Here is a 27,612-nt window from a genome sequence, read left to right on the forward strand (position 1 = left end):
TGAGCAATTGTTAAAGCACAGCTCTCTTAAAGTCCTGCCACAACTTCTCAATTAGGTTGAAGTCGGTACTTTGACTGAGCCATTACAACACGTTGATTATTTTCTTTTTCTGTCATTCTGTTGGAGATTTGCTGATCTACGTCATTCATTATCCTGTTGCACGACCTAATTTCAGGCCAAGTTTTAGCTATCTGACAGATGGCCTTGCATTTATTTCTGGAATATAATGGTAAACAAAGGTGTTCATGGTTGACTCAGTGCCTGCAGGGTGTCCAGGTAGGTCCTGTGGCTGTAAAACAAGCCAAAATCAGCAGCAGCTAGAGGTGCTTGTGCTGATATGCCATTTTTGATTTTTGCCAAATGTGGCGCTGTGTATTATGGCCATAAATTTAGACTCCAGTCTTTTTCTGCTCAAAGGACATTGTTCCACATAGCAAACGCTGCAACCCAAAGCCATGCTCCTGTGTTTGTTATAGCATATACAAGACTCTTCCTCTGATTATATTGTCATAAACTTTAACATTTAACATACTAACATTTAACGTACTACTGTTTCCCTGCTGTAATGCTTTTAATGTTTTATGTAAAGCACTTTGAATTGTCTTGTACATGTAATGTGCTATATAAATAAACCTGCCTTGCCTTGCGTTGCCTAAGAGATGAAGCTCTTGACTTTTTTTTTTTTTTTTATAATTTCTCTCAGCATTGCATGGTCTGACCACTGGGTGAATTTTCTGAGACATCCACTCATAAGAAGATTGACCACTGTCTTGATGGTTTTCCACTTGTGAATAATCGTTCTTACTGTAGAATGATGGACTTCACATTGTTTGGAAATGGCCTTAGAACTCTTCTCAGACTGATAGGCAGCAATAATTGCTTCTTGTAGTCCTCCTTGGTATTCTGTTAAAACACACCTGAATGCCCCAGACCAGCAAACAGATAAAACATCTGCTTTTATAGAGGTGATCTTACTTTCTGAAGAATGATGAATCAAGGTCATTAGCTTAACAGTACCTGGTTATTACTTAGTTTCTTCATTCTTGTGGAAGCAGCAAGTTTTTCACAAATAGTTTCTCTATTTTAGCTTTATTTTTGGTCGATAAGTATTGACACAGCAGCATCTATTGCAAGTTGTTTTGCACTTTAGATTAGATTTAAATAATTTTAGGGCCTGATAAGGACCAGATGATTATTTTATTGTCTTTTTACCATGTACTTTCTTTTTTCTTTTTTTTTTAAATCATTGCTATACTTCACTATAAAGTGTAAATGTCTTAGATCTTTTATCTTGCTCTTGACTTGTTACATCTTTTTTGATGATTTTTTTTTTGTCTTGTATATTGGCTTGGTCATATTACATCTTTATGATGTCTTATGTCTTATATTTTATGTCGTTTTCATGTTCTTGATTAAGAACTCCGAATACACTTTTTCGTTTACCGTATACAAGCTTTCACAACATTCAAACACAACAGTCAAAGCAAAGAAAATCAACAAAGTAAACAGTAAATCATGAAATCAGGTGGGAGGTATGATGTTTTTATGTTATGTTTGTGATATACAATAATGTATATATATATTCTTTGTCTTATTGTTCCAACCATTTAAAAATCTGTCTTGATTTTGATGAAGATGTGCAATGACCCAATAGAAAAATGTTGCAAATGCATTAAAATTAGATTAACAAGCCAGTTGAGTAAAGGAAAGGACTGAAAAGACATCACTGTTGGAATGTTGGATATTATGGTAAAAAGTAATCAGAAAAATAAATACTCATGTACAGATACCTGAAAAGTCTACAAAAGTACAGTAACATAATATTTGTACTTTATTTCCCACCTCTGCTGAATAGTAATGTATTGTATATTTCAAATGGTATGACTTCTAAGTTTATTTACTCAGCAGCTCTTAAGTGATGGTCAGACCATAGAATTCCTTTGTCCACCTACAGTAGGTGTGGTTCATTTCCCACCATTCAACCATGTGTTTTGTAACAAGAGACAACACTTATTGTTCCAGCACGGACCAACAAAGTGTTAATTTAAGAATTCAAGCAGTGACCCTGTGTCACACCACTTCATTCCACTCCATTCCACAATGGCACAAAAATTATCTTGTTCATCACTGTCACAACACATAGAGAAAACAACACGTACGGTGGTTCGACACTATCAAAGTCAGTCATGGCGACCCTACGTAACTCGACTGAACCCAAGCTTATGTAACAATGTATGCATTGTGCATTGAGTGTAGCCTGACAAAGCAAGTGCACAAATTTGCCTCACTGATTAAACTGTGAAGGGAAACTGGATCTGCATTATGTACTCTGACCTTGTGAGTGATGATGAGTAGAACTGATGATGTAAACTGTGCATAAAGTCATTTTACTGGGGTAGCAGAATGCTGAAAATGTTAATTAATCACAAGCAAAACTGAGAAATGTACTACATTAAAGTTTTAATCAAATATGTAATATTAGCTGGCCTCTATCTATGCATGCAGTGCTGAGATTTTAAGTCAATTATTTGATCCACAGAACAAAATTAATTAAATTGACAACAAATTCAATCATATGATATTTAAATAAGTACCAAGAAAACCAAAGAAGTTTCCAAAATCTAAGAATTTGCTGCTTGTCTGAGTGTTGTATCATTTTTAGTTTAATAGAATTTGTTTTAGTTTAGTTGCACATACATGGTACACGACAAGAATGTTTGATCATGAGAAGCTCAAAGCCAACACAGGCTTATGGGAAAACCTCCACTATGAATACAAAAAGTTACAGGCATTTGAAGAAGATTACAGCTTATCTCTTTCAACTGTTTTCCTACATCACATTTCAGTGCAAAAGTTATTTTTTTCAATTTTTTTTTTTACTCAATAAAATCAAATGCTAGCTTGCAACTCCTGCTGTGACGCCAATCTATTTGACTTCACCAACCTTGACCACAAGGGCCTAAGGTCAATGGGGAAACTGGACCGTGCCAGTCCTGTATTGCATCCTGTGCGCAATGAGTGTTGAACTTTGCACATCCTCTTGGGCATTGTTTTGTACAGTGGCTCCAATTCCTAAGAAAGCTGTAAAAGACTGCTGAATATGGCACTAAAATCCTTTTCCACCGGAAAGCCAGCATGCTGCCAAACTCTCTCTGATTTTGCCTTAAACAAAAATATTTCCTGTGTATCACATCAGTTTCCCCCAATTGTAATTTTCGTGTCAATGAGAGGTATGAACTCTCCAGAGGGAAATTAATGTTGTCCTGTTGTTTTTGTTTTTATTTTTTTATGAATGTGAACACAGGTCATCCAACAAATAAACGAAAACTACTTATGTTATGGTACAATTTTTTTTACAGTACCACAATTGATTCATAAGCCATCAAAAACAATGGCTGCGACTTTGCTTGTTAAAAATAAAATAGATATGACTACATGCTCACCACATCCTTATTTACTTTCAGGTTTTTTTGCCAAAGGGGCTGAGCTTTTCCAAGTCACACCATTTACACGCAACCATTTAGAGAGCTGTTTGAAGACAAAGACTTATTACACAGGTGTCATATTTCAATATTTATATTTTGAGATGCCTGAGAAGGAAATCCTTCGCAAGAGGAAAGAACAGTATGTTAAACTTAGACCACACAAAGTTTTAGGCGTTTCCTTAGAGCAATTAAGTAGGGAGATAAGAAAATTAGCCTGTAGGAGAGGGAAAAACACAGCGCTGCCCGTGAGAATCTGGCTCTTTCAGTGTTCTTACATATTAAACTGGATCTGAGAGTGTAAAGCTGTCAGGAGCTACAAGAGTTTATTAGGTAGAGATACAGTTTAGAGGCCGATGAATAGTGTAAGTATGTTGTCTTTTTTTAGGTGGAGAGTTTGCTTCGTGTTTTGTTTTTGATGGCAGAAACCCCCGAGGTTTCAGTTTGACACTAGAGATGCACTGAAACCTTAAAGGCTGAAATGTTAACACTTCAATATAAGTATGAGGCCTGACGCACACGGCAGTTTTTGCAAAAAACAGAAGCATCGTCATCAGTAGAGCAGAATAGAGAAACAAAACAAACAAAAACAACAGCTGACTTGACACTTGACCTTAGCAGGTCACTGACCAAACCAGTCTAACCAGCATAAGTACTTCCCCATATGTGTGAGGGGGGCAGAGTCACGTATGTGAAGTTTAAAAAGCTCAAGTTGGAAATTCCTCTGAGAAACCATGCTGATATAAGACTACATTATCCATTCAAGGGCTCGTGGAGCTGCTGCATCATGATGTCGCCTCAGAGCGGTCCTGTGACAGCACGAGGAATCTATACGCAGGGTGAAGAGTCTCAGAGCAGCTGCAGAGATCAACAAACCGTATTGACAGACAACATGAGCTGAAGACAAGAGCTTACTGGACACTGTAGTTGCTATTATAGCAACACAAAAACATGCAGTGTATTTTGTTGGATTTGAATGGTCAAAAATGAGTGTCATACATGAATATTGTGCACTAGAGCTACATTTTTACATTGACTTTATCTGTGGCTTTTTGAGAAATATGAGGGAGTCAAAAAGTTCTCAGACAAATGTCAAAGACAGCCCCAGAAATTCTACAAAGAAGGAATCTACCGATGCAAATATAGATTGCGAAAGTGTTTAGACTGTAAAGGAGCTTATGTAGAACTTTTTTTTTTTTTTGTTATTTTGATAAATAAACTTTTTATTCCATTTGTCTGAGAACTTTTGGGCTCTCCCTTGTACAGTACAAGGCTCTTCCTGGAGGCATTTAGGTGAAAAAGCTGCTTTCACATTTAGCAAGAAGTTAAATATCAGCACCATTTTAGCTATATCAACCACAGTTCCTCTATGGGTTATCATGACAACTGATTCACGGACTAAATGAAAGCAGTCTGTAATAGTTTCAAATGTTCTCAAGGCTCAGTGTTTTTTAGCTGCAGTGGAGCTGCCTTGCTGTGTCATTGGCAAACAAACTGAAACGGCACATTAGACAGTTCACTGACTGTATTCAAACTGTTTACTAAGTTAGTTTGTTGCTATAAATAGGGATCACCAGTGCTGAAAGGAGGGAAACACTGGTCCCTCTGTCCCTGCAGTGTTTTCCCTGATGTTGAACAGCAGGAGAGGCCGGGGACCTCAACTCTGGCTAATTGGCTAATTCACCAGCCCTGAAGGGAGTAACATATGATTAAATCCAGACAATGACAACAACTTATTTACATAACACAGGCTATCATGTATTTATCAGATAATAGTTAACTGCTCACTGATTTTATAGACTAGGAGAAGAAAAAATTTCATTCATTGTTCTTGTGTTGCTTTACTGTCCTCTGTATGATCTCTGTAACTTTATTCTGTGAAGCACCTTTGATTTCTGATAAATAAAATGTACTTTTTAGTGATGCAGAAATAATTGCACCAAAGTTCATTGATGTCAAATTCTGATTGAACTTACATTTCAGAGGCAGCAAATGCATTTACACAATTAAACATATGAGTGGTGTAGTTACTTTGCTTTTTTTTTTTTTTTTTACATGGAATCAGCTGCAGAAAGCCTGGAAACTAATGGTTAATTTCACTGAGAACTTTAAAGTCCAAACTGAGAGTTCTTGAGGCTGACTCCATAACTTGCACTTATTTTTCATAATCTGCCTCTAAATGTTTTTTTTTTTCTTTTTTTCCTTTTTCTTTTACTATTTATAGTCGAATGTGTCACTGATTTGTGCCAGAACAGTGTTTTCTTGTAACTGTGTTTTGGATTGCTGCTACCGATCTTGGCCGGGACTCCTTTGTAAAAGAGGTTCTTAATCAATGGGGCTTTTTATCCTGGCTAAATAAAGTTTATAAATAAATAAAATAAATTAATATTTGACAAAGAGAGTATAACAACTTATCAAATATGATGTGTTGCTATGCATTCTTTTATGCACTTACTGTAGGTAAGGCCGATAATAATATGTATAATGAATGCATACATTTGCAAAAATAGTACTTGTCATCTATGTATATTTAAGTGTGTCTTTTTTTTAATCTGTCACCACTTGAGTTTGGCGTCCAAGGTGTAGATTTACTGACAACAGTGTTGTATAGGATTTGATTTAGGATGACAATAAATTCCGCTCATATTTCAAACAAGGAGAGCCCTCTAGTGCTCACATCAAATAAACTTTCCAAGTAGGACAGAAGCGAAGTACATATAAACACTTAACTGTATGGCTAAAATGTATATGTTACTCTTCAGACTGTTATAAGATGATGGACAAAAACTAAGACTACAATAACATCATGAGGAGGCAAAGTCCTGCTGTTCTACTGCCACTCAAATACCACAACAGCTGTTGCCACACAAATAGCCTATACTTGTACCTATAGGTAGCCTAATCATGTTTCACCTCATACACTTGGCTGAGTATGCTTTATATATCTGTGCTTTTTCCACACATACTGGACAAGAATAGTGTTAAGTACTGAGTAAAATCAAACACAGGATAATGTACGTATATCGGCTTGAAAAGGTGTGTCACTGCCTTTTGATTACTGTAAACATATTGGATAATGAGGAACTATTTTTAATGTAGGACACTGAAGTGGTCCACCGGTCCTTTCAATTGTCGTGACCATAGTAACCAACTAACAAACTTTGCGGGAGACAAACCAAACCAGCTTCTCACATGAACAACTGTGACTGGAGCTTTAGAGGGGAAAAGACATTATTTCTTTTTGTTTTTCTAAACAGATTTACGTAAATAAAACTAAATAACTATTGCTAAGAAGTGATGGATAAAAATCACAAGCAGCCCAAGTTTCCCTGGTAAGTAAAGTAGCTATGTACCTGACTAATACTACTTTTCTATGACTTTTCATTCAGTTGCAGATGATTTGATTCATTTATAGTTATATGTCTAGGGGTAAAAACATTTAACACTGATTATTTTGTTTTACTGAAAGTTAAGATGTTGTTACGTATTAATACTTAAAAGTCACAAATTTTACAATATACATTTAAAAAGTATATAAAACATAACCACAAAATAAAGGCTATTTCCCGTTAGTAGCCTATAAAGTAACCAGGCAACATGCCAAAAGACATAAGTATTTATACACTTTTGCCCATAAAGGTGGAATAAAATGTTTTTGCCTTTTGGGCAACAGTTTATATTAATAACTAGGCTTTTTAAATGTCATATGAGTGAGAAAAATGTCTGTAATTCAGCAGAATGGTTTTAACAAACTCCATAGCCTATTATAAGTTCCTCCTTATTTTATTTATGCTATATTTTTAGTGTTTCATTATATCAGTGGTGGCATGTACAGACTAAATATCAAAATATAACTTGGTTTCTTGATTTTGCCTTAGCATTTGTTAAATGCATGTTCATGTTCAACGACAGCAGAGAGGTATACTGTAAAGGCCTGTTGAAAAGAAGGGATGCAAATGGATCTCCTTAACAGAGTTCTAAATGCCTTGCAAATAACAATACAGAGATAGTCAGGCCAATATCAGCCTGCTGAAAAAGCACAGAAAAGGAGGCGGAGACCAAAATATTTCAAACTTCACATGCAGTACAAGCCATCACAAGACAGATAAATTATGTAATAAAGACACTTTTATGCAATTTTACCTATCATATGACACCAATTATTACGGAAAATAAATTGCAAACTGCATGGAGGAAATTATGAATGAGATTCGGCTATTTGTGGTTAAAGAAAAAAAAAAAAAAAAATCAAGCTGCCTCATTATATTTACACCTTTGTCACAGTTTGTCTTTAAAAAGAAAACAAAAACAAGACAAAAATGGGACTTCTTCCTTATTCTTTAACTTGATTCAGTTTTAATAATCATTTTCATATTAACAAAGGAAGGTGACATGGCTTTTTGCCATTATGTCAGGTCATCCAGCATAAACATGAGGAGAGCATTGCAGTCCAACAGGATTTTAACCAAGTCTCCAAGCAAGAATGACTTCTATTTAAAGCAGCAGAAGGAGATCAAAGTAACCTTAATTTTTTTTATCAGGGCCGTAACAGAGACGAAAAATTGTCTTATCAGTAGAGACATGACTCAGAGACTGAGGACAAGTGTCCAGATATAAAAAGATATGGTGACTTAAGAGAGAAATGTGTTTGTGGCTCAAAGGGGGGGTGGGGGTGTTAAACGGAGATGAAGTTAAACTACAGCTGCAAATGGACATCCATCAGTCCTGGTGCATCTGTAGCCTCTTTCCATGGGAGTGGATCTCTCCTTCACTGTGGTTCTCCCTGAGGTTTCTCGTTTCCCACTGAGTTTTTGGAGTTTTTCCTTGCCGAGAAGGAGGGTCTAAGGACAGGGGATGCCTGGGACATTAATCCATTTCCTTCATCTCCTGTTTATTTGACTGTTGTTTGTTTTCATATCCAAATAATTCTGTATAGCCCTGTGTGTCTTTTTTATGTTAAATACCTGTTGTGAAGCACACTGAGTCTGCCTTGTGCATGAAATGTGCTCTGTAAATGAAGCTGAACTGAAAATATTAACATTTTTCCTGTTTTTACCCTATGATTTCATTACCTAAACCTCCTAATATAAAAGAAAAATGATTTTTTTTGTGAGAAAGAGTAAAAACAGAAGAACTATCTGCTTTTGAACAATTGTGCAATCTTACTCCAATACTTTTGCTAATATTCACATTCAAAAATATGTGAAACTGCTTCAAAAACTATTCAATGTGTTTTTTCTTTGTTTTATAAATCAACAGGTACAAGGAGAGACTGCAGAATAAGTTTGGTAAATCTGCTACAAACAAGCTGTCATTTGGTAGTTGGCGCTACATAAATGTGAGTCTGGATGATTCCTGTCCAGCTCTATCCGGGACCAAAAGCAGTGTCTCGCCAGTTATGTTCCACGCCACTCCAAATCGCACCTCCAGCCAAGTACTTAAAAAAACAACCTCTAAAGAACATGCATGTTTCTCAAAGCAGATGATCCAAAAGCAGATCCGGAAAGAATATGTGGAAACTGTTGAAAGAAAACTCACACAACATCCTTTAGCCTTGTACCCACATTATAAAGACAACATGTCCCCAGAGGTAAGGTTGACAGGATGGATAGCAGTCTGGATCATAACACTGAGGATATCACATTGAATGTGTCAGACTACAGAAGAAAATATTGAAGGCTGTGGCCTCATTTTAGTAAAATGACCTTTAACCTCTTTTTCTTTCCAGCTATTTGATAAGGTGCTGTCTGTTTTAGAACCGGATTTGCACTCAGATAGCACCTCTGGAGGGTTTCCTTTAGGACCTGCAGAGGAAGATGAAGAACACGCCACGGAGCCAAATCAAGCGAAGGGAACGCCTGCCAAGGACAAGTGCGTACCCTGTAAAAACTCAAACTTGGGTGAATAAATGCTTAGTAAATAAATACAAGCAACATCTACTTAATAAAACAGGGTAAAGGTAGTTTTACACAGCATTACATTAAATTACACAGGACAAAATCTAGTAATATAATAGTAAGTAGCAGTAAATAACCTCTGTATTCCTCTTGATATACATTGGCTACTATAGTTTCACTTGTGCACTCTTTTTTAGACATGATAGATGACAAGTAGTTTAATGATGCATGAAAAGATGCTGTTAAAAATGACCAACACAGCCAGAAAGATTTTCATGCATTATGAACTATTGACAGTATTTTTTTTTCATATAAATCTCCCAAATAATGACAGATATTATTAAGTAGAGTGGTATTACGCCCCAGCCTAGGGGTTCATCAGGGCAAACATAATATGGTCACTTTGTCCCCTCCCAGCTCCCAAGCACACACGTCAGTCGAAACTAAAATTCACAATATTTATTATTATTACTTTCTTTTAAACAACTAAAGGAGGGTTACGGGAGGACACGGCTAAAACAAAAAAACAAAATATTTTCTTGGGAGTTCAAACTAAATTACCTACTCCAAAATAAATTCAAGAAATAAAACACAGAAAACTTACCTAAACTCCCTAAACAAAAAACAGGAGAAAACGGGAAAAACAAAAGAGCCAACCTCCCCTACCAGAAAAGGATCAGTTTACCAAAAATACTATTTACAACTATATACAAACTCAAATTAACACAAACACATGAAGACTGACAGTCACACACGGAGGAACACAGGGTTGGACGCTGGCAGGAGGCAAGAGAGGACCAACTGAAGCTCTAGGGCCATTTTTAAAGCGGCCCGGCAATCACCCTCCACCAATCCGCTTCCTGCAAAAAAAACAGACACAAAAGGGCACAGCACACCTACAGGACGGGGGAGAACACACACACTAAACAGAAACATATATACATAGAACACACATAGACAAATTATGACCAAGGGTCCTAACAGTGGACATTGACGGTGGGAACAAAGCAAAACTGAACAGATTTAAATTTCTTAAATGAAAATCTGATAAATAAATCTAACTAATTTTGATGTAAAGCTTAGTTAAGTTAAAACATATGCAGGTTCTTGGTAAATCTACATAAATGGAACAGACTACATGTAATTACCATTTTCAAATACAGTATATTTTAATGTTTTAGAACATTATCACTTTGTTGCCATAATTGTTTGAGACCCTTTTGTCCAGTGTGCATCATATATGTGATTCATTGTACTAACTCCTGATAATAGTTAATACCCGTTTGTGTTTAATGTAACATTTTAATCATGTGACAGCAGTTTTAGAAACCCCTACATTCTACATGTAAAACAGAAAAGTACAAACAAAGGCCAGAGGATTGGAGGAAACCGACCGAGCACCCATAGGGACGTTAAAATCCCAGCAACTACCAAAACTCATCAGCAACAGTTTGGTCTCTCTGGTAAGACTTAACTGAACATGTAAACTGTAAAGACCACATAAACATTTGTTTGTGTTGCCTTTGAGAAAAACAATGTCAAGTTACGTCACAAGTAATGTTTTACTTCTGCAGGATGAAGAAACCGCCATTACTAAACGGCCGACGACAAATTTCCACATTCCTCATCACCAGTTTGTTTGAAGCAGCGAATGCCACAGAGAGAAAAGCGGCGTTTCACAAGCCAAATAAAGTACAAGTCAAGTTAAAGAATAAACAAAAGAGCAAATAAAGAAATACACTATTTTTAAAGCTCACAGGTAAATGTTTTGATAGCAGTTGATGACAAAACTAGATAAAAATACGAGGTAAAGTATGAAACGTAATAACCAAACAAAAGTGACAATGATGAATGGTTGAAATAACAGAGCAACATGTAGATGGAGTAGGACTTTATAATCAAAACATGTGAAGAGATGAGGACTACCATCTGCCAAAAAGTCTCCATTCAAAGAAGGAAACAGTTTGTTTGACAAGATGAAGAGCTCTAACAGATGCACACAAGTAATCTAATCTGTCTAGAGCTATGTAAACAATAATGGCGTAAGGATGACAGGGGTCAAAGGTGAGACTGTGCTTTGAGGTATGGGCTTTAAAAAACGTGTGTAATTTCACTGCAGATGTAAAGTATTTGGACACACACACAAATGAGATGTATGGGTCAGTGACAAATAAATTAGATATACAAAGCCTGGCCCACAAAAAGTCCCATGCTATTATAATTAGCTGTAGCCTTAAGCTTTGATTATGTCACACATCTACTCTGGCATCATTTTGACAACCTTACACAATGTTACAACTTCTATCTGCGTCATTTTTTTAGACACGTAAAAGTTGTTGAGCCTAAACCTGACCAATTAAAACATCCCAAGATCATAACACTGCCCCCAGTCTCGTACTGTAGGCACTTGGCATGATGGGTAATCAGTTCATCCACCTCTCTTTTCACTCTGATGCACCCATCACTCTGGAACAAGGTCAATCTGGACTCATCAGACCACATGAACGTCTTCCATTGAAACAGTCCAGTCTTTAGGCTTATTAAACTGATGTTGTTAAAGTTACTCAATGCATCAGTTAGGGTTAAAGAACTGGAAGGATCAGAGCTATTGGTTAAATTAAATCCTTTTTTTGGGGACTTTTTGGGGGACAGTGTATGTACTTTTTTTATACTTATTTCATGTCCTGTAAAATTAAATTTGTACTTTTTTTTAAACCCAAAACTGCAACTGAATGCATCTTAATGTTATATGGTGGAAATGAAAAAATAAATAAATAAATAAATAAAAATATTATGCCACCTTCATAGGGTTGGCATGACTTATATAATTCCCCAAATTTATTAGAATAGTAATATTATCAGAACAAAGGGCTTCCGTTAGTTTCGATTACTATACTGCAAATAGACATTGTAATGTAAGATTATGACAAACCACATATGCTGTTTAACCGAGAATTTCATATTTTCAAGCAGGTTTAGTTCATCATACTCATATTTCTACTGTCACTCACAAAGCATTCTACTAAAATTGATTAAGAGCACACAAAAGAATGTATGGAAATAATGGAAGTTTTAGCCTAACGTTTTTAAATTTAACTAAACAAAAAGGATAAAAAAAGAAAATGTTACACCAGTGCCCTTTTTCAATTATTGCTGTTTGTAAAAATTAGGAAAGACAAATGAGGAACTCAGAAGTGGTGAAACATGAATAACTAAGTATTCTGCATAAGCAGGGAGAAGTTGAGTTGGGTTTTACAGGTGTCTAAATTGTACCTGAACAGCCTGTATTAATGCTACATTTGTCTCATTTATTCTTTTATTTGTATCATGTATGTGGTTTATGTTGCCTAATGTGCAGATGTATAAGAAAACTCCATTATGCAGAACATTTATTAGATTTCTTTTTCAATATGACATTCCTTAAATAAAATTACTGCTCCAAGCCTTGCATTTGTCTTTTTATACTTTATTTAAACAATAAATAACATAATAGACTAAACTCAGGTTTTTATACAACATTCTTTTGACATCCGACTTCATCTGGTGAACGGTTTTAAAAAAAGAGAAGCACACTGCAAAACAGAAAAATGTGAGAAATTCAGAATATATCTGTGGTATGAGATTAAATTAGATATGACTAATTATCACGTGGAATAACCACTGGACATTATAAAGAAAAAGATGTGTATCTAGGTTTTATTTCAACATTTTAATCTAGACAAATCTAAGAAGGCAGATGAATAATCAAAGTGAGCTGAAACAACTTGAGGTTGAAGTGACACCGTAACAATGTCACATAAACCATTAATAGCTTACTGATAAGAGGAGCCAGCCTCAGGACTGTTGTGAGGGGTTTAGCTGTTTGGGTCAGAGGTGAGCAGAGAGTGCACAGGTGATCTGCGGCCCAGTGACAGGAGCTGCGAGGAGGTAACGTACCATGGTGCACCTGTCGGAGTCGATGTGAGCGGGTCTAGAAAAGTCACAGGAACTTTCACTGGATCATTTAAGATTTACACATACTTCACTGATTTACTACAGGTTTCTACAAATTAAATTTAAGACATTTTATGCCCTTTTATTACTACTACTTAGAACAGAATTTAATGCCCATTCCGCAGCTTTTTTCATTTGCCATACTGGCAAAAATTTGTGACTCCTAGAATTTAGGAAAAGTTATTTATTTACTCCAACGCCTTGATTCCAACCGTTCCGAGTCATTTCTCACCGGGGGCTGCAAAGTTAGAAATAGTTGGTTCCCAATTTCAGTATAAATTATTGGGATGGAACAGGTGGAACTGAGTAGACTAACATTCCTTTCTTTGTGGCTTGTACATTTAACAGACACATTTAAACACAATACAGCCAACAAGTTTATGGCAACATAACTGAAGACCTACCATATTAAATTTAATACCTTTTAAAGACTTTTTTTAAGGCATTAAATGCAGATTTGTAAATTCAAGACTTTTAAGACTTTTTTAAGACCCCGCAGGAACTCTGTTACCAAATTATGTTGAACTTTACAACATAGCAATAAGCACACTGAAATCAAATGGATTAAAAACATAAGTTGTGTTAGTGTATAAACAAGTGATGATAACTTACTCTGACTAAAAGAGTTGTTCTGGGATAGTTTTCCGTTCATATCAGCGGTTTTCAGGAGCTGTGGTTCACTGTTCACAGTTTATGCACAAACAGACATGGATTATATCACATTCATAAATTACTTGCATGTTGCATGTTTGTCATATAGAAGCAGTTCAGGAACACAGAGCTCTCAGACTCCCTAAACAACACTTAAAGGCCTCTGAATATGACAAAAATATTTCAACACTTAAATAAATCACTCCCCCCCATACTTTGAAGATGGCATACATCAAGCTTAGAAGCAGCACAGAAAAGTAAATAAAAAGTGAAAATCTGTGCTTAAATCCTCAAGATATTATTGTGAATGAGCGTATCCACAGTGAGCCAGCTGTGCATTAAGCGTGCAGGACTGGTGTGTGTGATCATGGAGTATTTGAAGAGGTGAGTGAACTCACTCAAAGGCACTTCTTGATTCTGCGGTCTTCAAAGTGATCACATTTTTGTAAAAGGTTGTGTACAAATCTCCCCTGCCATTCTGTTTAACTACCAAAAAATAGTGTGTGTTACGATACTTAAAGATATTTTAGTTCTGATATTTCAGCTCTAGTCCACTTTTATCATCACTGTAAATCGATATTTGGAAAGGGTTTTTCTTCCCCCTCAAATCATTTCACGACCCATTTGGAATGAGTCCATGACCCACTTTTGGGTCATGACCCACTAGTTGAGAAAGCTGGTGTTGCGTTGTTTCCACTGAAATGGGTACCATTACAGTTTGCACACTTGATTCAAAAGAATTCTACCCATTTTGACCAAAGAGCTTGGTGGCACTTTGGTCATCTTGAAAATGAAAATGTTCGTTTGCTTCTGGTTGTAGTTACTATTACCATTACAATTATCACCATGGTTGTTATTTTTTGTATTGCTGATGTTTTCTTGTGAGGGTCTTCGCCACCTTCTTTTTTCTTGTCTCCCCCCCCCCCCCCCCCCGTGTCTGGCCCAGCATTGAAATGTGGTTCAACAAAACTCATAATAAAGACAGTAGAATGTCAAGGGGAGCTTCATATACTTTATGAAGTTTCCCTTGGCAAAGCAAATTTGTTCAGCACCAAAAGGCAGCCAGACTACCATTTTGCCATTATGATGCTGGACAAGACAAGTTAAAAAAAAAAAAAAAAGAAACAAAATGAAAAGAAGGAGTTAACTGAATGCTGACAGAGTTGAAGAGTTGGCCAAGTTTATTTAAGTGCAAGAGCAAATAATAAACAAATTTTGATCTGTATGTAATGTGCAGCACTCTCTGCTGATGATGCATTTTGGATTAAAATGGTTCTGCTCAAAACAGGCACAGAGATGTGGCTACAATGAGGGAGAAGGCCTCTGAGAGTTTCACACACTGGGTAAAAGGTCACATGGGTAGGTTTTGAGCAGAGACCTTGCTGGGATGCTCATCTTACCTCCCGTAGGTCTTTCTTCTCAGTCTGGAGCCAGCCATGACTTCTCCTTCAGTTTTTCCAGTGCTGCTGAGACAAATGTTCATATATACAGTGAGGCGTTACATAACATATCACATTCCATGAAATCAGAACAGGCAGCTTAAGACTAAGGAGTTTCCACATACTCAACAGCTTGTCTGCTTTTGATACATTACTGTACAAGCGATGCAGTCAATGGAACTACTGGTGTATAGAGACCCCTCCCCTCACTTATTAGCGTCACATGATTTTCAGATGTGACCTCGGCTAATCCTTCCAATGTGTGGGAATGGAACCTGACGTACAGTGTGGCTCTGCGTGCTCTCTCTGGTGCAGACCTCCTCCTGTGGGTGTTGCTGCTGTCAGTGGTGGTGTTGCTTATGTTATTGGTGTGTGGTCTCTGGTTCTCTGAAATCACTCCTCGCAGATCTTTGACAAGAGACCTGAGCTCCATAGAGGGACAGTGCTCCTGCGTTTTTGACTTTAGCAGCCAAAGAAGGAGAAAGTAAAACACAGTGTTTATTGGCAGGTTACCAGTTGATTAGCAGCAACACTAGAGGATATAGAGAAGTGGAAATCTCACTTGATCAATACAATTTTTATATCTTTTGCTAAAGTCAGAGATATCACATAAATTGTTTGAGATCTGTGAAATAATCAGATAAACTAAACCAACTATGTAAAACTACAGCAACATTTCTCTATTCACGAGATTTACTACCAGGTTTGTCTCCTTTGCCACAAGAATGTTAATACTGTGTTTTAAATTTAAAGACTTAACAGATGTGCTTAGCTGTACGTCTGTTCAGCAAAACAAACAATGATTCCCAGATGAACTTTATGGGCCAGAGCCATGGGAGATAGGCGAGATATAGGGAGTTCCTGGCTGTACCTTGATCAGGGGGTCGGAGGCATGCTGCGAAAAGGGTGGAGCAGTGAGTGCAGATGGGGACACCGGGGCAGGTGGAGTGCACAAAGTTCGACCTTGGCGTTCCTACAGAAAGATAAATTCAGTTATCTAGGAAGAGATTTTCAAGGCCAAACAGGAAAATCATTGCTTTAGAGGTTAATTAAGAGAGGACATTTAACCCTGAAAACCTTGAACCATTAAATTACTTACAGAAAATTCCAGTTCTTTCAAACTGGAACCTTCATTGGTCCTTCTGAACAACCAAAAAAAATATTTTTTCAAATATCAATTTCTATGTATGATTTTCAATTTTGTATCATATTTGATACATCAGGTCTCAATGTTCAAATATTGTTATTTTTGAACAAACAAAAACATAATATAACACAAACATGTCTAACAAATTGGTAATTCCTTTCCAAAACTGGCAAAGTTCTGCCTCCTGACAATCTTATAGTATCACTGGAAAGGCCTCTGGTGAACAATTCCTCCCCCTCGTGGGTTATCCATCTATTGCATGTATCTAATTGTATACATCAGGTTTTTCAAGAAAAAAAAAAATCACACTGATCATGTAGAGGGCTTCAGAACTCATATATATCAAATATGATACGCTCTGCGTTATAGGATTAAACAATGACATAATAGTGATAGTTTAGAATTATGATGGACTGATAATCAAGCTAATTAAATGCCACACTGAAATCATTGTATGAGGTGATTATTTTAGCAGCATCAGTAGCTGAATATTTCACAAAGCCAGTAAACAATGAATGTATCAGCACAGACTATAGCAGGCAGCCTTAGAACATGTACGTATGTTTACAGGCACACAAATATTTTCAGGATTTGGACAAATAATTCATTAATTTATTAGTCTAAAAAGTAAGCACTGTTAACATCTTTTTTTTTTGAAAAGTTGAATTTTTATTTGTGCAGGGGACAGGAGGAGATTGATATTTTACTTCATGGAGACACAGGACTAACATTTATGGTGCTATTTCTGTTCAAGTGCTGTATATGATGGTGTGAAAAAAATTAAATGGTAGAGTATACGAGGGGGCTTCAAAAGGTTTGTGGAAAAAGAACATAGGTTTGACATAGTTTAAATGTCCATACACAGATGGACTAAAAGGCTGTTATCAATGCTTGCAGAAGTGCACTGACCTAGATGGAGCATATGTTGAAAAATAGACACCATATCTTAAACCGTTTTTTCTAACTGTCCTTTTTCCACAAACTTTTTAAAGCCCCTTCATACTTATGGCTCACACACTTCTTGGTTGGTCTGTTTTTTAAAATTGTTACTATCTTGGTTTGGGTGGAGGGCACACATTAACAATGACATCACCACTAATCAACTTAAATAGGCTTTATTATTAAACTTCAAAAAATAATTAAAATGTCAATTACCACTAATATTCCAATATTTTTCCAAATATTACAATATTTTGAATTTGACAGATCTTATGCAACCAGGTCATCATTGAATAAGGATTGAATCTGGCATTTTTCTGAGGTGAGAATATTCTGCCCAAGACATGGAATTGCAGTTATTTATTGAGGTTTTAAAGGAATTCTTTGGAAATGTATATAGTACACTGTCAGTATGCATCTCATTTGCAGGTTTTACTGCCTCTACTGTATTCATTCTTAGCTAAAGGTGAGATAAACATACCCTCTGAGATAGAATCATGCTGTACACAGAGTAAGGCCTTAGTCCATGTGGTATGCACTCTACAAGGTGAGCTATATAACATTCTGCCATTAAGGCTATGATTTTCAACACAAACCTCTCTAGTTCAAATGACAAATAGACACACAGTAGGAACATAACCTCCCCTATAGAGTGTGTCGGAGCTGAAAGTACCAGAACTCATCTCACTACAAGCCTTTTGTACCATTTTACTGACTAGACATCGAGAATTCTTTGGACAGTGCCTACGATGTTAAATTGTTTGCTGGCCTCAACCAGATCTTGCACTTTAAAAACATTGCTGGTGACCTAAACTACATTGTACTTTAAAAATTCTGTGAAACTCTTGTTATTATTTTGTGTTATTACTCAATTATTGCCTGTATTTTCTGTTTTTTTTAAAATAATTGTTATCGCCAATCTTTTAACCTGTTGTTCATTACAGTATGGTGTGTGCTGCTTGACCTCTTGGCCACGTCGCCCTTGTAAAAGAGATCTCGATCTCAGTGGGACTTTATCTGGATAAATAAAGGGTAAATGAAATGAAAAAATTTACTGTAAATGTGTGGGTAGCCCTACCTTCAGGTCCAAAGTATGTTTTAGCTTAAGGCGGTAAAACGCCTGTTCTTGCATCTGGATGAAATCCTGACAGCTGGCAAAGCTCTCCGACAACTTTTAGTAGATAAGAGTCCATCACACAGAGACAAACGCAGACAGTAACAGTTGAACTGATAAGAATTTTTATCCAGAAATTATACACTTGGTGAAAACAACAATGTTTTTCAAGGTTGTGTAAGTAAAAGTCTACAAAATCAGATTCAGTTTTGATGTACTGTATATTCTTCCTATAAAAAACAGTTACTTGCAGGTAAAATACTGAGTCAAATAAAGTGTAAATTTAAATACCACCTGATGTAGGATGGCCTTCAGCTCACTGATCCTCTCCTTTAACTGTTTGTCTTTGGAGTGAAGGGCCTCCAGTGCAGTGGAAAGTTGCTTCTTCTCCTCTCTGAGAGAAGTCAGCTCATCGAGCTGATGCTGGTTCTCCAGTTTCTGGTAGAGCTTCTCCTGAACAAAGGAAAGAAGCAAATGGCGTTTACTGGGAAACTTATGGTTATGTTTTGTGGGACTGAGTAAGGTTGAATAACTTCAATTATTTTAAAAACAGACTTTGAGATTTGTTGATCTGGTAGAATTAAGCAGTACAAGTAATACAGAAAGCAGGAAATCATCAACTTCCCAAGTTTTTGTCTTGATACGTTGTATTATAGGATTTGTCTTTACTTTATCTTAAAATAACATTTCTCTCTTTTATGAATAGTTTAAAACCCTCCCGATCGTCTGATTTCTTCAGCTTTCACTTTGGATTCAAAATTACGCATATTGTGACAATTTTTGATCAAATGATATGGAAATTCTTATTTTGACACCACTTTAAGCCCTATCATTCAAACCAATTACACATTAACAAAAGTCATCACAATGCACATAATTATTTTTGTTACAATGGAGCCATTTTGTCCCCTTTAGATGAACTGAAACCATGAAAAGGTTGACTGAACAGCAGGTAGGAAGCCAAACCTGTGGTCCAGGCACTCAGGGAAAACAGTAACAAAGTCATATCTACTGTACAGATCCATTTGGACTCACTGACAAAGAAACCAGTGTTTCTAAATTCAGTTCCATGATTAACATATTACCATCATTAATATATTATTGTATAACATTAACCTGAAGATATATAGCTCAATGAACACTCTACTTATAGTCTCAACTCTTTCACCTGGCTAAGCCTATCCGTCGTCTCCTCCAAGTGCTGAATTCTACCCTGTAAGAAGTCGATCTGCTTTCTCCTGGCAGTGATTTCCTTCTGCATGCCCAAGGCTACTTCAAAACCTAAGAAGGAGACAAAGCAAGGAAACAGACAGAGACATGGATGTTCAGAGACACAAAGAGGCCAAGTGACCAGAGACATTTTCTACTTGTGAGCAGAGGTTCGATATCTTTCACAGGCTTTGTATGTGTTAAAAGACGTTTATGGGTAAACTGTATCTTTCAGACTGGAATGCAGGAGGGGAAGATTGGAAATATTGTGTTTTCTTAACCCTTTAATGCTATTTTCTTTGCTTTCAGGTCTGCAAGACTTGTTGGTTTTCCTAGGATTCATTTAACTCCAAAGTAATTCACTGTTATCTGTACACTAAATCATTCAGGTTCAAAGAGGCATTTTCTCCAAATGAGAAAAATGTTTCTTTGCAGCTGAGATTTTTTATTAAGTCCAAGTTTAAAATTTGACATGACATCTCACCGTGTCCATCAGCTCCTTCCAAGGTCCTCAGGGTGCTCCTGACCCGATCCAGTTCACCCTGTAGGTTTTTCAAATGGCTCTGGAGCTTCAGCACCACACCCTTGTGCTCATCGTCCTTACAGCTGTGGAGCCGCTGCAGCTCCTTGTGCTCCTCTGAAAGCATGCCCACATAAACACATGCATCACATCTACAGAGGGCCGCACATAAGCCAACACACACACATTGAAGAAGGGCTTGGTGGATAATGTAAACATATCAAACATAGGTCTTTGTTGTCTTAACACAGCAGGACAAGAAGATCATTTAATTTGGCAAAAAAACAAAAAAGCCCATGAGAATTGAGCTCTTTCAAGAAACAGCATGGTGGTGGGCTATAAATCTGAATGAAAAGGCTGATTTAGCTATCTGCTGAGTCAGATGAGATGATTTCGAGATTTCATATGACATATATTGGTCTCCTGTGCCGTAAATGACCGATCACAAGCTCCACTCACTAGTAAGTGTTAGTAACTGCAAACGCTGAACCTCCAGCTGAGTGGTGAGCTGCCGTTTCTCCAAGGTCTCCTCCTGGATGCGATGGGTCTGCTCTGCCACTGAAACCTGCAGCCGGTGTCTTTCATGTTCAGCAGTGGCCAGACTGGACTTGTGCTGGTCTATCTCAGCCTAATAAGAAAATGGTACAGGAGGAGGGAAAAGAAATTAATAACAAGGCATAGTAGATGAAATCTGAGGCCAAAATCCTACAAAAACTCAAAAGTCTGGTATGTAAGAATTGAGGAGCATCTTTCAGAATTATGTTTTCATTCATTTATGATTATATGAAAATTAAACTGATGTTTTTCTTGACTTAGAGTGAGCAGAGGGAGTGGGTATCTATTCACTTGGTTGTTATGGTGTCATGTTAACATGCACTAATGTCACCCACAAAGTTTGAGTATAGATCAGGGTTAATATCCCCTTAACGCTGTCTGATTGTTTTGCAAATACATATCTATCAAACAAATACATAACATATTGCTTATACATGTTTTAGCATATCTTACAAGTACAAAAAAGTCAACCTTTTGCACAATTTTAATACTTATTATACAATATTGTATAATGTTTGAAAATAAATGCATAAGTGGCATGGTTTATTTGGCTGATTATGGCAGAACTCAGTGAAGCATGCTTTTAAATGGATACATAGTGCCACCTGGTGCTTTTACCAGTTACTCAGGACATTTAGGAGAAATCTGTAGACAGAAAAACATGATGGAATGACTGTGCCAAAGTAACTACTGTCTATGTAGGATATTTGTGAGACATGACAGGTACATATTATAATTGGAAAACAAAATTTATTGGTTCGCTAATCATATTTTGTATCTGTAAACCACATAGGGAATCATAGGGTATTTGGTAAACATATTACGCTTTTATGGTATGTTTTGGCAGGAAATTAGCACTACAGATGATGCAGGTGTGTAATGAAAGTCAGATGAATGATTTGGTTTGAAGTAAAAGGTGATCTAACCGTGAGCTGCAGGATCTCCAGTTTGTGTTGGTTGAGCTGGTTGCTGAGGAGGCTGTTCTCCCGATGAAGGCTGTCTATGGTGTGGACATGTTGAGCTGTCATCTGGCTGCTGCTCTCCAACTGCAGCCTGAGAATTTCTATCATTTTCTCTCCGTCATTCAGCTGCATGCAGAGCGTGTCTCGTTCTGCATGCAGCTTATGGCACTGGCTCCGAGCCTCATCCAGGCAGGCCACGTGCTGCAAAAACAGAAAAAATAACTGACTTACATTTTAACTAAGTTGTAACAAACCTATGACACACACACACTTCTTATCCACAGTCTAGCACTACATTACTGTGTTTAATCAATTAAGTCTTTTCTGTTGATCCAAATCATTGTGATTCATCACTCATATTTGTTTGAACAAGGCGTTTGCACTTCAAATCACTTGACAGTGATCTACGGAGTAAACAATTTCATCCTCTCAAACTTTATTCCTTCATTTTAAAAATATGATTCTCATCATTCTCACACTACTTGAGTTTCGCACAGAAATATTTCAGAATATTTTTTCCAGGACCAGTTGGCCTCAGTGTATCCTCCCAACCATCACACACTGCTCCCGTGGGCTATCGTACAGTGGTTCTCAGCTGGTCTTCCCTTGGGACCAACATTCCTCTGTGTAATGGCACTGTGAATACAATCCACATATTCTCATAATTGCATTAGGAGCTCCCTACTTTAGTAATTTACTGAGTGAACACACAACTGCACAACTATATTTGCACACAAAATTCAGTAATGTTCACTTAATACACATCACTATGTGAAAAAACTACATTTTAAATGACAAATAATTTCAGTACATGATTATACATGTGTGAACCAATGAGAAGACAGTAATGTTCCTTAAATCAATACAAGAAATGAACAACGTTGCATTAGATGGGGAGACGGAATGCTACCATAGATAAATATATATTAAAGAAAAGTGAAAGAGAAACAAATGTTGGACAAAGGTTCCAACAAACTACATAAAATTCTGAGAACCAAGAGGAAAATTCTTAAACAATGGTATATACATTGTAAATTCCAGATGTCTACTAGTGATTCAGACTTATAAAGAAAAAAACATCTTTTAAACAAAATGTATTAGACTCTATCAGCCCCAATCAAATAACTACTTCTACTTCCATATATTGCCTATCTTGCTGAACTAAATCCTAGCATATGCCTAACAGCAGTGGACAGAAATGTGGATAAATTCATTTTTCCAATCACTGACGAGTTTATCAGGTCTTCTCCTCAGTGGTTAAAAAGTCAAACTACACCTCACAAACACACACACACACACACACACACACACACACACACACACACACACATTTACTTCACCTGCTGAGCTTCTTGCTGCCTGAGCTGGAGTTCCACCTTTTTCTCCTCAAGGAGTTCTTGGGATTTCCTCCCCTCCTGTGCCCTCTCCTCCAACAAGGCCTGAAGGCAGGTTTTCTCTTCCCCAGCTCTACAAAGCTGCTCCTGGGCCTCCTCAAGCTGTCCTCTTAAGGCCTTCACTTCCTCCTGGAGCTCACACTGCTGTTGCTTGCACCTCTGCAGGATAAGGCAACAGACACAATGGACTGACTGTATCAAATCTGAAAAAATAACAATCCCATGATAGTGTGAAGAAATATAATCTCAATGTCAGTCTCTCTGAGGAGAGAGAATTAGGTTTAACAGGGCATGTTTTATGATTCTTGGACATTTGAATCAAGTCTTTCTAAATATTTAACCCTTAATGCTCACAAGGAGATGAAGGTAATTCAGTGTATGCAGACTGAATTTTTTACAATGTGAATAGATACATTTAACCTTTGTAAAACACATATATTTCACATGTAACTTGATAGAATAGCATTTACTCTGATATTGCTGCCGGTGATCTTACATGTGATGTAACACTGCTGGTAATAATTTACTGCAGTACCTTCACTTGGCTAACTTGGGACTGAAGCTCCTGTATGTGGTTTTGTAACCTTTCTTCTTTTCTCTTGGCATCCACCAGCTGGGATTGAACATGAGTGAGCTGCTGCTCCAGACAACCAACCTACAAAAACATAAAAAAAGATGCAAACAAAACTAAAATTGATGATGCACATATTTTAGTTATTATTTCTGCCATAGAAGGTAGAATTCCATCATTTTTGTTCATCCACATTGATAAAATATCACCATTAAGATTTTGATTTCGCAGAAACAGTGGTTTACTACTCATACTGTAGATGTTCATTCTTTCTTACCTTATCTTTTTGGCTAGAGATGGTTGACTCAAGTTCACTGACCTGATCCTGATGCAATATTATCTGCCTTTCTGCAAGTTTCCTGAACATAGAAAATAGTTTCAAAATCATACTGCTTTTAGTCACGACAGACAGACAGACAGACAGACAGACAGACAGACAGACAGATAGATAGATAGATAGATAGATAGATAGATAGATAGATAGATACATAGATAGATAGATAGATAGATAGATAGATAGATAGATAGATAGATAGATAGATAGATAGATAGAAAGAACTATGAAAAACACTTACTTCAGCAGCTCCAACTTAACACTCAAACCGACACTGTTGGTTTTGGTTGAACTCAGTTTTTCAGTCAACATCGCCATCTCCTGGCCAAGACTTGCAATCAGATTTTCCATTCTAAGACAAACGATGTAAAAGCTTACAATACTAAAAATGTACATAATATGAAAAATCATTATAAATGAATAAATAAAAAGGAATTTATGACTTAAGCATGCAATTATATCACATCCTTTATATGTTGTGTATATTTCTTCTATCTGCAGTATAGTTTCTATCTGTGGAACAGAGTTTACCTTTTGTATATTTTAGTATTTTTTGTAGTTTTTTATATTCTCAGTATTTTTCATTATTATTTTTGTGTGATTTTTACATACAGTCTTTCTTTTTGGACTTTAAGAATCTGCAGCTAAACAGAAACAGAGCTGCTAAACCGATTTTCATTGTTCTTGTAACAGTGACAGTAAATACCTATTCTATTCTATTCTATTCTATTCTATTCTATTCTATTCAACAAAGGCTATTACCGTTCTTGCTTATTCACTCCAATGCATTCTTCTACTAGATGTTCTTTTTGCTGGACACAAAATATAAAACATGTCAGATAGGATCTAAGTAGTGAACAATACAGTCAAAACCATGTGGCACAAATTACTGACCAAAATATTTTTCTTGTGTATTTTGTCTCCTTCATCATTATGATGCCCTGCAGATGTAGACAGATGTCTTGGGACAGTATCAGTATTCAGACTATTGACACCATTATGTTCGCTTTGTTTCTCTCTAGAAAACTCAGCATAATAGTCCTTTAAAATCTTCTCCAGTGTCTCTACTTTCTTGTTAAGCACCAATGCCTCATCCTCTGTCTTCTGCAGTCTCTGTTCTCCAGACCTTTTGGTGACTTGGAGTTCCTCCAAAAGGCACAGCATCTTTTCCATTTGATGGACATGTTCCCTTGAGTCCTTCAGTCTACAAATTAAAAGATCCGTGGTTCAAAGCAATTTGATTATCTTATTTTACAAAAGTAAAAATGTATTAATGGGTTCACCTGAGGTCAGACAGAATATCCTTTTCCATCTGAACTTTCTGTAGCTCAGTTTGCAGCTTCAAGATGGCCTCTTCAAATCTGTATGTCTCTTGCTCATGTTGATCAGATGCCTATGTTAAAATGAGTGACAGATTGTCCTCTACATCAGAAAATACACACATTTCCAATTGAGTGAAATGATGTGACATATTATGTTGGTATACAGGGTGGGGAAGCAAAATTTACAATGAACATTTAGTTGTTTTTTCTCAGCAGGCACTACATCAGTTGTTTTGAAACCAAACATATATTGATGTCATAATCATACCTAACACTATTATCCATAACTTTTCAGAAACTTTTGCCCATATGAATAATCAGGAAAGCAAACGTCAAAGAGTATGTGATTTGCTGAATGCACTCGTCACACCAAAGGAGATTTCAAAAACAGTTGGAGTGTCCATAAAGACTGTTTATAATGTAAAGAAGAGAATGACTATGAGCAAAACTATTACGAGAAAGTCTGGAAGATACTATTAAAGAAGAATGGAAGAAGTTGTCACCCAAATATTTGAGGAACACTTGCGCAAGTTTCAGGAAGCGTGTGAAGGCAGTTATTGAGAAAGAAGGAGGACACATAGAATAAAAACATTTTCTATGATGTAAATTTTCTTGTGGCAAATAAATTCTCATGACTTTCAATAAACTAATTGTCATACACTGTCTTTCAATCCCTGCCTCAAAATATTGTAAATTTTGCTTCCCCACCCTGTTGTTCAGATGGAAAATAATGGAAAAACGATTTTAATTAAATCAAATTATAAACCTTGTTTACCTGGAACTCAGAGAACTGTTGAAGGCAATCATCCCCAGCATTTTGCAAAGCCTCTTTTTCAGGAGAGCATACATTGGTTTGGGTTGTCTCCTGGTGTAAACTGTCCAGACCACAACCCAAAAGCTGAGTCACTACCTGGTGGTGGACTGAATCCCCAAGGGCATTACCTGCAAAGACAGTTATATATACATACTGTTTGCACTTAAGAAGTTGGTAGGTGAAAGATGTCTTGCATTACAGTTGTTTCTGAATGTCTTACCAACTGTGACTCTTAAATCACTATTTCTCACACTCAACTTAATGAATGTTCTCCAGCTTAAAATATGTAAAATGTTGACCCTGCTCATACTTACAAACATTGGACCTGTGATTGCCTGGTCTGTCCGAGCTGTTATTGTCATATACATGGCCAAATTTTTCCAGAGTCACTTTGGTTGCGTTTTCCACCTCTTCTTGAAGCTTTAGAGTTTCCTTGGTGCGCCTATCCAGCTCCTTGCTATCAAGAAACCACAAAAAGAGTTTAGTTAACAAAACAAATTTGACTAATGTGTCATTTAATCTGCATTTGCTTCTACATTTAATGAGTTAAATACAAAGATGTGTTACCATAATTCGTTCAACGTCAGACTGTTGAATCTCAGCGGTGCAGATATGCCATGTACCTCTGTAAGGCATGTTAAATCAGTACCTCTAATCAAAACTCAATAACAGCATGTTAACAGACACAATCACCCAGCAGGTTGCTCAATGACATGACAAAGAACTTATAAAAATTAAGCTTAGTATTAACTTTTACTTCTTACCAGTTGGCTCTGACACTGCGATTGCAGGGTGTATAACGCAAACTCCACTATTGCTGGAAAGTCCAACACTTTGGATCCCCGATGACTGAAACTCAGATGACATCTCACTCACATTAGGAACCAAGTCAATTTTTAAAAGGAAAATAGCCCATTTACACGTTATGCTGTTAAGCTAGCATTAGCAGCTAGCTAACAGGTTGCCGGAGTCATTCAACGTAAAGTTTCATTACCATGGTAACAACATCCCTACTCTCAGTCGATAGTCTGATTTTGCCACTGACGGCAAAAGTCTAAACAACAACCAGGAACATTCCTCGGTATAACAGTATAACAGAAAATCTTTCGCTAAATGGCATTATATTTAGAGCAAAATAGCGCCGCCGACACTTTGAAATAATCTATAAATATCCGCCTTTTTCTGAAATGTATGACGCAGATTAATACGCAATCCGGGGGCGTTTCCAGTGATGCATCATGGTATTTGTAGTAGTGTGACCGTTTAAGG

The 27,612-nt window shown here is 36.8% G+C and overlaps 1 protein-coding gene across 6 annotated transcripts; it reads right to left on the reverse strand.

Annotated features, from left to right (window-relative positions):
- Nucleotides 1-12,835: 12,835 nt before the first annotated feature.
- Nucleotides 12,836-27,603, reverse strand: LOC115425837 (coiled-coil domain-containing protein 158-like). Of its 6 annotated transcripts, none has more exons than XM_030143632.1 (23): nt 27,108-27,603; nt 26,911-26,968; nt 26,658-26,800; nt 26,305-26,471; nt 25,491-25,600; nt 25,102-25,411; nt 24,970-25,019; nt 24,449-24,559; nt 24,151-24,232; nt 23,838-23,957; nt 23,249-23,461; nt 21,873-22,109; nt 20,851-21,019; nt 20,356-20,508; nt 19,831-19,943; nt 18,957-19,115; nt 18,627-18,719; nt 16,334-16,435; nt 15,747-15,922; nt 15,424-15,489; nt 13,985-14,052; nt 13,196-13,349; nt 12,836-12,951 (listed from the first exon to the last, which is right to left on the reverse strand). In XM_030143632.1, exons 1-22 carry the CDS (start codon nt 27,208-27,210, stop codon nt 13,234-13,236), a joined length of 2,919 nt encoding a protein of 972 aa, XP_029999492.1. In that variant the 5' UTR covers nt 27,211-27,603; the 3' UTR covers nt 12,836-12,951; nt 13,196-13,233. The 6 variants fall into 6 exon arrangements, with proteins under 6 accessions (XP_029999492.1, XP_029999494.1, XP_029999493.1 ...); XM_030143634.1 differs by having other exon boundaries at nt 24,193-24,232; nt 26,296-26,471; XM_030143633.1 differs by having other exon boundaries at nt 23,853-23,957; nt 26,296-26,471.
- Between the last annotated feature and the right edge of the window lie 9 nt (nt 27,604-27,612).

This window comes from Sphaeramia orbicularis, chromosome 9 (assembly GCF_902148855.1).
Source record: "Sphaeramia orbicularis chromosome 9, fSphaOr1.1, whole genome shotgun sequence".
Classification (NCBI taxonomy): domain Eukaryota; kingdom Metazoa; phylum Chordata; class Actinopteri; order Kurtiformes; family Apogonidae; genus Sphaeramia; species Sphaeramia orbicularis.